This window comes from Fukomys damarensis, unplaced genomic scaffold (genome assembly GCF_012274545.1).
Source record: "Fukomys damarensis isolate Sample0158 unplaced genomic scaffold, DMR_v1.0_HiC HiC_scaffold_8, whole genome shotgun sequence".
In the NCBI taxonomy this organism is placed as follows: domain Eukaryota; kingdom Metazoa; phylum Chordata; class Mammalia; order Rodentia; family Bathyergidae; genus Fukomys; species Fukomys damarensis.
The window spans coordinates 12,601,722-12,613,248 of record NW_022900920.1 but is presented as its reverse complement, the minus strand read 5'-3'; the positions used below and the strand labels follow the sequence as shown (position 1 = coordinate 12,613,248).

The 11,527-nt window shown below is 39.7% G+C and overlaps 1 protein-coding gene across 4 annotated transcripts in view; it reads right to left on the bottom strand.

Moving 5' to 3' along the window:
- Adam12 (ADAM metallopeptidase domain 12) overlaps window positions 1–11,527 on the bottom strand; it is a 405,947-nt gene that overhangs the window by 69,082 nt on the left and 325,338 nt on the right. For all 4 annotated transcript variants that reach the window (XM_033761360.1, XM_010620988.2, XM_010620978.2 and 1 more), the window contains 3 exons: window positions 8,629–8,798; window positions 6,037–6,121; window positions 2,043–2,191 (listed from right to left, as the gene is read on the bottom strand). In XM_033761360.1, coding sequence (XP_033617251.1) covers window positions 2,043–2,191; window positions 6,037–6,121; window positions 8,629–8,798 — 404 coding nt within the window. The remainder of the gene's footprint in view (window positions 1–2,042; window positions 2,192–6,036; window positions 6,122–8,628; window positions 8,799–11,527) is intronic.

Here is an 11,527-nt window from a genome sequence, read left to right as displayed (position 1 = left end):
TTTTTTTTTTTTTTTTTTTTTTTTTTTTTTTTTTTTTTTTACAGCTGTAGGGTCTTCCTTACCTGTGTATTCCTCACCACAATGAGTATAGAAATCACAAGTACTTGTTCGATGTGTGAACAAATATATTGGTGAGGAGGAGGAGGAGTGGAGGAGTGGATAAAAGCAGACCTGCTGATGCCATTGACGAGGCACTAAGTAAGGGTCAGAGAGCTTGCTCACTTGCTAAAGACAATTGCGTCAGAATTTCAACTACCATGTTTCTCCAATCCGATTCAGTGTTGCTAAGGTGGGCTTTCCTTACTTCCTTTTGTTTCTGTCATCAAGAATTTAAAAAGTAGTAACAATACCGATTGACAATATGAACATCTCGGTCCCTGGGAGCCTCTTCTGGTGCACATGTATAAGTGAATATATTTGTTCCTGTTCAGTGATCAGGAATAGGCACTGAATTCATTTGCTGTGGTCACGTCATGAGTTCATCAAGAATGAGAAAGCACAAAGAGCCTTAAGTTGCAGCAGCCCCCATCAGCCTCTGCTGGGCTCCTGGCATGTTGGACACAGAAGCCCTAGGCCAACCCCATAGCCTAAGAAGGAGCTCCTTGCCCTGAATGTCCAATGGTTATTCCGCCTCTGTTTGGATATCTTAAGGACAGAGAACATATTCTGTTTCAGGGTGGCCTCTCTCCCTTTTGGAGAGCTCCACTTATTAATATCCACAGCTTTGCAATATTTCACTTCCTATTGGTATTGGCTTAAGATATTTGCACTTTTGCACAGGTCCTTGGCTTCCATCATCACAGACTCAGATGAACACCTTCAACAAAGTTTTGGTGGTGACTCCCTTGAATTATGCCTGAGACAGAATTATGACTGAAAAAGATAACTTGGTAGGCTCTGTGCGAATGGTGGTGACAGACGCTAGCAAGTGACATCTTGCTGTAAGAAATGTCACAGGAGGTGACGAAACCCTGAAGTGGTTGCATGGTCCTGCTCAGTCTTTGTTATAGCAACAACTGGGTGCCCTATAAACCACTTGACAGGAGGCTTCAGGCTATTGATCGCAAAAGCATAGCAATTTGCAACAATCCTTCCCTGTTTGGGGACTTTTTGATCACTCTTGCAGGTGTTCAACTCATGCTGTGCTATCCCCTTGCTAATAAGGTTTGGCAGAGGCCAAAATTTGGGCCATCCAAATACCACTTACTTTTTGTTTCCCATGTGTCCTTTCTGTAAACCTGGAGAGCATGCCTGACTTGAAAAGTTCCATGAAGGTAAGTGTCTAAAAGCATTCAAGTTTTAATACAAGAAGATTCATTGAATCCTGTACATATTTTCCTTTACTAATGAGAATCTCTCTAAATTGGCACAATATACCAGTTTGGAATAGGTCCCTCAAAGTATAAGAGCACATCCGAATCTCTAACAACCCCAAGCTGCATCAGATTTTGTCTCATTTGAGGGCTCCCATGATGTTTACTTCCTCTTTTCTGGTAGAACCAAGTCTGGAGTTTCAGCAAGGCATTAGATAAGGAGGGCCAATCTTATGTACAGAAGCCGAATAATATTTTCTATAAATCTGTAAGATCTGGTAAGGTGGCATGATGTTAGGCAGGGATACTAAATATCCTCAAGCTACTGTTGCCCTTCAAATATTCCCCAGAGCAAGGAAATACCTATCCAGCATCCTATTTAGGCACGTGGTCCCTCCCAGTTCTGCCCACTGAGTTTGCAAAGCCCACTGATGGTTGTGATTTCTAAACAAAGAAAACATCCATCCCCACCAGTTCCCAGGGAAGGGGGCAGCCCTCACATCGTGGGGCTTTGGCTGCTCTGCTCTGCAGAGTGGCATTCTTCACTGTTTTTGGAAGCTTCCATAGAGACTCTAGCAAACAAACAAACAAACAAACAAAAAACCCAAACCAACCAACCAATCAAACAAACAAAATCTTGGGGGAATGTTTAGTTTTTGCTCAGATGTTCCCCAGTGTGCACTCCCAGCGGTGCACGACTCTCAAAGCTTTGGCAGCCTTGGTACTTGCCCGGTGGAAGGGTTCATGATGCAGCCTCCTTTATCGGCAGCCAATTTGCAGCTGCAGCCCCTCTCTGGTGTGTCATGGTTCATCCCGAAATTGTGTCCCAGCTCATGAGCCAGGGTCACGGCCGCACCAAGGGGGCTGTCTGAATGATCCTCAAAGAAAACATAAGAGCACAGACATATAGTTCACATCTCATCAGCCTTTTTGTCCCTGTCCTCCCTGTTCCTTGGACATTTACCTATCGCTAACAGTTGACTAAATCGAATTCCTTTTGGAGGACCAGTATAGACCTATTATTTGAAGTTTAAAAAAAAAACCTGACATATTTCATTAAGCCAATTTGGGGTATATTCTGCTGAGGACTATATAAGTCATATACATATATATGTAAGATTCTCCATGTCTGTACATGAATTAATCAGGCAATGGTCACCAAGCATCCTTCCATCTCTCACAAAACAGTATTCCATGAATGAAGTAAAAAGTTGTTCTACATCACAGGAAGAATAAGCTCCCAAAAAATACAAGTACCATTTTACCCCCAGTTGAGAGCATTCTGATACAAGGCCAGGAAAAAGCATGCTTTGTGACATTCTAAATAAATCCTGAGCAGTTCTGATGGATCCTGTCTCTTTCTTCTGACTTGGTAGGGGAGAATACTTGGAAAGTTCAAGATAATTGATAACAAAAGCTGGACACATAGAGGATTGAGTTTAAAGATTCACTGAGCTCTGATTATCATCCCATTATATTTCACTCTCACTGGTCTTCTGGGTAATCGGATTGACTGTGGAAATGGGTGGCATCCCAATTCCCTGACTGGGGTTCACTTAAACTTTTGCTTTGCTGTGGGAGGTGGTTTCTCTATTAACAAGCACCTCTGGCCACTGCTAACTTAATGAAGTGCTTGAATAGTGTGACTCAAGCACTTAGGAATAAAGAATATTGCTAGGTATCCTCATCTAAAATTAGTTAATATTATGCCCACGAATGGCATTTTTGAAAAGGCTGCACACAACAGAGTAAGGAGGGTAACTTGTTTGAATCTTGGTTTGTGCTATCCAGCAAAGGGGTTTTCTAAAAGGCATCTAGGAAACAGTGTGATGCTGTATTTCAGAGAAAATATTATTCCTGACCTAAACGGTCTTTGTGAGGCCTCTGGATAAAAGTGTGTTCTTGGAGAATCTTACAGATTTGTCAGTGGTATTTATATCTGCAGCTATCTCTCTCATAAGCCCATGGTCTAAGAAAATAATTCCATGTCAAGGAAGCAAATTATTTTTAGAACAGATGAAATTCCTAAAAAATTATTTTGTTTAGATTATATGCTTGCCTTCCTGTTGTAGAAAACTTTACAAATACATTTCAGGAAGTCAATTCTTAAGAATAACACACTTTGGTGACAAGAATGTGGTCCATCTAAGAATGCGGAGGGCTGAATTTAGCATGTTTTGACATAAAATTCAAGGAATTCATTCTCAAAGAATACTTTTATATCACTAAATATCACAGTTTTTGAAATACCAAATTATGTTACATTCATTCACACATAGTGATTATAAACTGAATGCCTCTTAAGAGACCTTAATAGTTTCCATTTGTAATAAAGAAAAAAAAACCTAATCTAATAAATTTATGGTATTATCTCTAAATCAAGGTAGTCTTTAAACAGATATAAAGGCATGGGTTTAATGTAACTAAAATTTATGATTTGCTCTATCTTGAAAAAATGGAGAAATGGTACTAGAAATAGTATTTTGAATTCTCTGAAGCTTCCTGCTTCCTTGCCACATTATTTTCTTTCTCCCAGATTTGTTAGACCTTGTGAGTCACATGTACAGTAAGTGCCCAACTTACTGGGATAATGTTCATGACTTGGATTCGTTTGTAAGTCTGACAAAGTGAGTCTTATACACCTTTGTCAGAAATATGCAATGCACATTGCTTTGCACTTGGCATCGCCACGGCTTTTCCTCTTGCTTCCGGACATCCTGGACTCTGACAGAGCCCTGTACTGCTGTGCACCACTGCACTGTACAGGAAGCCCACAGCAGCACAGTGGGACAAGGTCTGGCAGACACACGAGCTGCTTCCACGATTTGTTTGCATCTACGAATGCTCCTAATGTGAGGTCCATTTGTATCTGTGAGAGATTGCAACTTGAATGTTTGTAAGTTGGGAACTTACTGTAATGCCCATTAATTTAACATTAGAGATACAATAAGAGAAAGTTAGTATAGAAATTTTGGAACTGGTAAAGATATTGATTTTGCTACTTTCATGAATTTTATAGAAATTAAAGGTGCTGTGTGCATTATTCACCCTATCTGATATTTTCTTTTATGTGTAGAATAAACAGGAATTTTGTCTAAAGAGAAGGTTAACTGCTTTCATATTGGTAAGACTTATTTCTTTACATTAACATTGATTTTGACTTGATTTTCATGGTATTGCACATGAAATTGCTTCAACTGTCTCATATTCTTTCTCAAACAGCTTTAAAAATATGTTTTCCTATACGATTTTAAAGAAGGAATCTTGATAAAATGTTTCTGTGGAAAGAATAAAGGACTTGAGCCCAAGAAAGCTACTTAACATGGTCAGATGAGTTACAGGATCACTTCAGCCCACACAGCAGCAGGGCCTGCCTTGCTTATGAAGAACTCAGCTCCAGCTCTCAAAATATATTTATGCCAGTTTTAAGTGGCAAAGTCAGTAGCAACTAACCGTGGAACCATGAAACTGAAAATTATTTCCTCTTAAAATTTTACAGGCTGCTCTGTAAAAATACAGTTGTGATCTGACTTGAAATTAACCTGGCACCAACAAAAACCAAACTTTCCAATGACTTCCATGGTGGAGATCATCTCCAGGTATTCCCTGTTGAAAGAAAACCAGGGAGCAGCATATTCAAGCCAGCATCCCAGGGAGTGGGTGCAGTCCCCACAAATAGCCTACCCACCAAGTGCATGCTTACATCAGTTACCAACCACTGCACCCAGAGAAGAGGAAAATGTTTACGTATATTCACTAAGAAGATTAGATTAGGCAGAATGTGGAGAGAAAATAACAGTCAGCAGAACATAACTCCTTTCACTCTTTACTACAACTGAACATTCACAAATATTCTGCTTGAAAAATGTGGAGGAACCCACGCTTTCCTGGGAGGGCAAAGCTATGTTTATTTAATGGAGATGGAGGAAAGACTCTAAGAATACTCCCTGTCTGAGGGCTGGTGCTGAGAATGCTAGATGTTTCAGAGCAAGGAGAGCAGAGTAAAAACCACTTCTTGAACAATCTGAGGGGCTGTAGGAGGAGCCCCCTGTTGGGCAGCCTATCAAAGCTCTCTCCCTCTTTAAATCAGAAGAAATCCCAAATATTCTTCCCATTTTGTTTCCTTTTGCAAACATATATAGGCCATATGTGACAGTTACTCTTGCAAAGCAATAAGCCTAGGGTCTCTGCATTCCAAGAATGAGGTTATTATAAAGACAAATTGTACACTGGCCAGAGGTATGTAAAACATTTGCAGTGGTAGAGTTAAAAACCTCAAACTTTTGACTGTTGGGCCCAGGCAGAACCATCAGAAAATTACTTGAACAGTAACATTTGGTCAGACCACAGTCCATCTCAAAAGCTGAGTGATAAGGGCAACCCCAATGCCCTGGCTCATCCAAGCACTCGGAGGAAGCTGTGGACTGGAATGCTTTGACCAAAAGTTCCAGCAGCAAAGATTTCACCATAAAAGGGGATGATTTCCCTCACTGAGGTTTAGCAATTTTTTTCAACACACCCACCTTTTCTGTGTACAATTTGTATTTTCTAAACAATCCCTAAAATACTGTGACCTATATAAGATTATAAACATAGCTAGGATAAGAACAGAGTTAAAATTAAGGAATGTTACAGGAACTAATTTTACTAACTCTGAGAAGAGTAGGGATTTCCTGGGGAACCATTAACAAGGGAAGCCCGTTCTATGGTGTACTCCGCTTACCATGACAACTCCTCCAGACTGTTCTGCAGTGCACATGCTCATGATTGGTGCCATGCCAATGGTGGTCCCTTGAAAATAAATCCCACTAGGAAACAAAAAGAGAGACTTTTTAAAAAATATCATGTAGAACAGATGCATTTTCTGATATTTCAAATTCTGATGACATGCTAGCAACACCAAAGGCAACGATAAAAATGGATGCATGAGTGTACATTTACATGTGATTTTTGTGTGTTTTTCTTTACATTTTATTTGCAGTTACGTCATAGTCCCATAATTCTTACAGAATTTTGTTGTCTAGATTCAGACAGAAACCAATTGTTACTTTGCACTTACAGGTCACAGACTGCCTATTTCCTAATAGACTATAGAGAACCAACCCTTTCAATGATATTTGCTGACAGAGAGGCCAAAGACAGTCACTGAGAATCACTGCTAGTGAGGAAATACATGAGGTGCCGTAGTACATTTCTGTCATAGCTGTATTTTGCTTTCCTGTGTAACTCACTGCAGTCCTGTTAGAGATCCAAACACCTTCAAAGTGTCCTGCCCATAAAGCTTGTAAAAATTGAAGTGGGCAGAAAAGTGACTGTAGTCTGGGAGCCAGAGTAGAATAAATAAGCACCTACAAAGCCTCAACAACCAGGGAGGAAGCTTCTGAAAGAGGGCTTGAGGCTTCAAGTCAGGCTTTCACCCACCTGGCATCTTAATCTATATGTGAATCTAATGATACCAGGGATCCACTGAATGCAAATGCTGTTAAATCTCATCAATGTATATTTTGACTCTCCTTTTGAGGAATTGAATGGCTTACTCTTATTGCATTGGTCATGTACATGTACAGATAGTATAAATAGTTTGAAAAATTAGATATTTTAGCTGTGGTCATTTGGACAGAGGCAGTAAGTATAGACAAAGCCCTATGTATCTATCATCTATGTATCCATCCCTCTGAATTCATCTCTTGATATCCATGAGGGGTTGGTTCCAGCTCTTCCCATATAAAAGGCTACAGAGGCTCAAGTTCCTTATATATTTGCTTGTATCCTATGCATACCCTCCCATATAATTTGAATAATCCCTAGATTACTTATAATACCTCATGCAATGTAAATGTGATGTAAAGAGTTGTTAGGGGGTATTGCTTAGGGAATAATGACAAAAAAGTCTAAATATGTTTAGTACAGATGCAATTTTTTCACGAGTATTTTCTGCTGCAGCCAATTAATAGATATAGAACCCTCAGATATGGAGGGTTGCATATTTTCAGCACTAGGGATTTCTGCATTTGTGTTTCCATTCTATATAAACCATATGAATAGATAGAACTGTACATGTCTATAAGTAATAAGGTTATATAAGATGTTAATTTGTTTCCAGATGTTCAAGTTGGACAGATTCCAGTGGGGGGAAATCAAAACAAAACACTCAAACTCAAGATATATGAAATGTACTTTTAATAATTCAGAACTAATCAATGCATAAAATATGAGGCAACCACAAATACCCAAGGAAAGAAGCTCCCCCACCATGAAAATCACCAAAGTAAATGACTAGCTGTTGCCAACAGCATCAGTGCAGATATAGACAGTTTCTAATGTGAGAATGGGGTAGGACTGGTTTTTAACTTTTCATGTTATATGTTCAATAAACCAGATCTGACCTGTCAAATAAAGTATCCTCTGGCCCTGAAACTTCTGCATTCATGCTGTAAGCTGCATGAACACAAAAGAATCATGACATAAATGGCTTAAATATTCAAATAAACATTTGCCATTCCTGGAAACATCTACGCTGTACCAATTCAGACTATAATAAGAATGTTCTTCACTTTGAAATATAAATGTGTGGTAACATCTCATCATATATTATGTTAAGCTATAGCTACACTTTACTTCATTTTTATTAGCTTCATGACACTTGTTACTCTCTGAAATTTTCTTATTTTCTGTTATCTTCTCCTCAGTAGACTGGAGACCCCCCCAGGAGAGGAAATTTAAGTGTTGGTCACCATTAAGTCTCAAGCCTCGATAGTACGGTCTGTTTCCTACTAGGTGGTCAATATGTGCCGATTAAAGAGAGGGCATGAGGTCAGTATGCTATACTGCTGAGACTCTCTGACCTAGGGAGCCAGAGAGCAACAGCCCAGAGGAGGGATGAAGGCTTTTCGCCTCCAGGCATCTGACAATAGTCAACCAAATTTCCTGTCCTTAAATCTTGTCTAAACATGTATTTTTCATTAATAATATGTAAAAGACAATGGGTCTTTAAAAAATAGCCTATCAGGACAATTTTATATCAAGACTAAGAGCAGAAAAATTGCTATAGCAGAAAATATCCAAGTTATGCAAGAAGGCAATGATACTTCTACAGAGAGACAGGCTTTCCAGCATCCAAGGGAACTTTCCTTGCAGACCTGTGATTCCAGATAGGGATGGTGCTGCTCCACTGATGTGGGCTGAAGAGCCCCTTGCGGGAGCCATGTGCACTGTAGAAAGGACTGGAGCTATGGGGTTGGGCAGGAGCAGCTAAGAGATGAGGATTTGCAGGTGATGTGATTTCTTTAAGCGAAGAGGAGTCAGAAAAACCCACCTGATGAGCTGTGCATTGTCGTGGGATTTGCGAGGTAGAAGCTTCATCTTTCTCCAGTCCAGAAACTCATGGAGGCTGCTAAATGGGTCCTGACTTATAGAGCATTTGTCAATGTCATTCCATACTTCCACACCTACCAACACTATTCGGATGTTCAGCGGCCTGTAAAACTGAGGAAAGCAGGCATTCTTGGGATATCACACTAGTGAGAACTTGAAAACGCAAACAGATTGCATTACTTGACGTTCATTGGCATGGGTGAGAATACCATGTTTATACCTTTATTCATGTGGCATTCACATTTAAGAAATATTTGAAGTTCTTTTTAAAAAATATTTCAACAAAACTTTATTTACAAAGCAAGCAGCAGCTAGATTTGGTTAACACATGGTGGTTTGTTAGTTTCTGGTTTAATCCATTGAGATTTTAGGGTTATTAAACTCAGCATAACCTAGATCATATTATCTGATATAGCTACTACATTTGAAAAAGGAGAATCTTGTCATATAGTGGCAGAGAAGCAATGGCACTTTGGTGTTTTTATATGAGAGTACTACAGATGGTACCATGGAAATTTGAGTTGGGTTCAGATCACTGTTTACCCTGGTTGAATTACATCTGTGTGGTTTCAGTGTCTCAGGAAGTGTACAGCGGACCTTCGGCTAAGCATACTATTCTACCCTCTTTTCACCTGGTTTACTACAACTCATCTTTCGGATTTTGGAACAAACATCTCTTCCTCTGGAGAGCCCAGCCCAGGGCCACTTTACACACCCATACCTGTTTAGCCTCTTTTTCTCACTGCAATTTCCCAACTGAAATTATTCAATTGTTATACTTTTCTTCATCTGTATAGTAAGCACCAAGAACTCTATACAAACACGTCTGCTTTGTTTACTGTGGCATTCTCAATGTCTACACCAGTTTGAATACATAGTTGGCACTTAATAAACATTTATTATACTGCAAAACAGTTCATACAGATCGTAGTCATTTCTTCCATTGCTGGCTCCTAGTGGTACAATAACCTATCCAGGGTAGCAAAATTATTATGTGACAGAGCTGTAATTCCACCCAAACTTGTTTGATACCCAAGCTTTGCTCTTAAGCAGAACACCTTAGTGCCTTCTAGGGATCTGGGGACAATATTTGTGGGAAATAAAATTACCAAAGAAACATTTGAAGCTCTTGATACAAGGTGATGTATCAACTGGATTCTCAAATGTTTACCAATTAGATACTACAGTTATTAGCTCCTTTTTTACTCTTTTTCTGTAATTGTAAGAAAGCACACATTTCAGATGATTCACTGGTGATTTAAATGTGCACATAGATATACATTATAGATAAAGACTGCCAGTTAATATGCATTGCAAGAAAAACAATGAGTGAATTAGGGTCTTTTGAATACTTCTGCCAAGGACAATAACTTGTTCATTTTAAGCAAAATGTTCTGCCTATGAGGTACTGAAAATGAATCAGTATTAACCTTTTAGCAAGGACTCAGCTTTGGCTGACACTATTATATTCTGTCACCTATATTAAATTTAGGAAGTTTTAATTAAATGAACAAGTCAAAATCCTTCAGCATATAAAGGGATGAATGGAGCCCTTCTTGAGGAACTTTAATGATTCTTCTTTCCATTGCCAGAAGTTAGCTCAGCACTGGGGACATGGGAAGATCTGCTAAATGAAGTCCCTTGTATGAGATAAAGTTTCATGCACACTACCAGAAGCCAGTCTTTTCATCCCTTTTCTTACCCCACCTTAGGTCATCATGCCTTCAACCTGTAGCCTATGTTTTCCAGGAGATTGTTTTGAGTCAAGAGTGTTCCGGTGGCTGAGGGATGGTTTTGTCTCGTTTAAGTCCAGATGGGCAAAGTGAGCGATCAGAGTAGAGGCATGAACTCAGCAAACCACCCCACTGCTCCATGTACAGCACACTGACAAGAAGATAGCTCTGCAGTAACAGTTGGGGGGAGGGTGGTTAGGTCATGGGGTTACTGGGTTTCCTGCAAAATTTTTAGTGCCTGTGATGTATGAGGCAGCATGCATGAAAAAGTCATCTTCTGAGACCCCAGGTAGCCAAGGAGAAAAATGTGTCTAGAGATAGCAGCCTCAGCCAAGACCAAACTCCGAGTTCTACTTGTAGTTGCTAGAAGCATCTGGCCAGATAATAAGAAAAATATAGAAGCTCCACACTTGAGAGTTAAGTAGCTTTCCAATGCAGTAAGCTAAAGTTCAAGGAACTCCCTAAAGCTGAACATCTGACCCTAGATTCTATCCCATGTAAGGCAGTTCATCTTTTCCCTTGTTGGTCCCTACAGTCATATGGTGAGTGCTGGGTTAGCAGGAGAAGACACTGATCACATGACCCAACTTGGTTTCAAACAGATAACAATTACATTAATAATTTAATGAGACAATTACATAACCGAAAAGCTGCCCAACAGTATGTTTTTAATCAGGAATTGCTCGCCCTGTGGTATCTACTTTCAAGCTCCTGGCTCAGGCATCCCAGGCAAAATTAAGTTCTTGGACTGCCCTGAACACCACATGCACATATTTGGCTAGGTCCTCTGTGAGATTACATTTTCGGCTGCGTCATATACAAAGGTGACAGTGGTCAGAAAGCAGAGAAGTAGGTGATTCCATGCTGATGTTTCAAACAACTTCCTAAGAGATGTTTTCAGGGCCAGAGACCTTGCCAGCCTCCAAGGTTGTCATCCAAGGACACTGCTTCTCAGTAGTACCATATGAAAGCAGGAACTAAGGTTGGCAAGGGGTAGTTTGTCATTATTCCTCAGTGCTAGCTTTGTTGCTTTTTAATCAGAGAAATTTTCTTTCCTTCTTTTTTTTTTTTTTTTTTTTTTTTGTTTTTTGGGGTGTATAAAGCGCT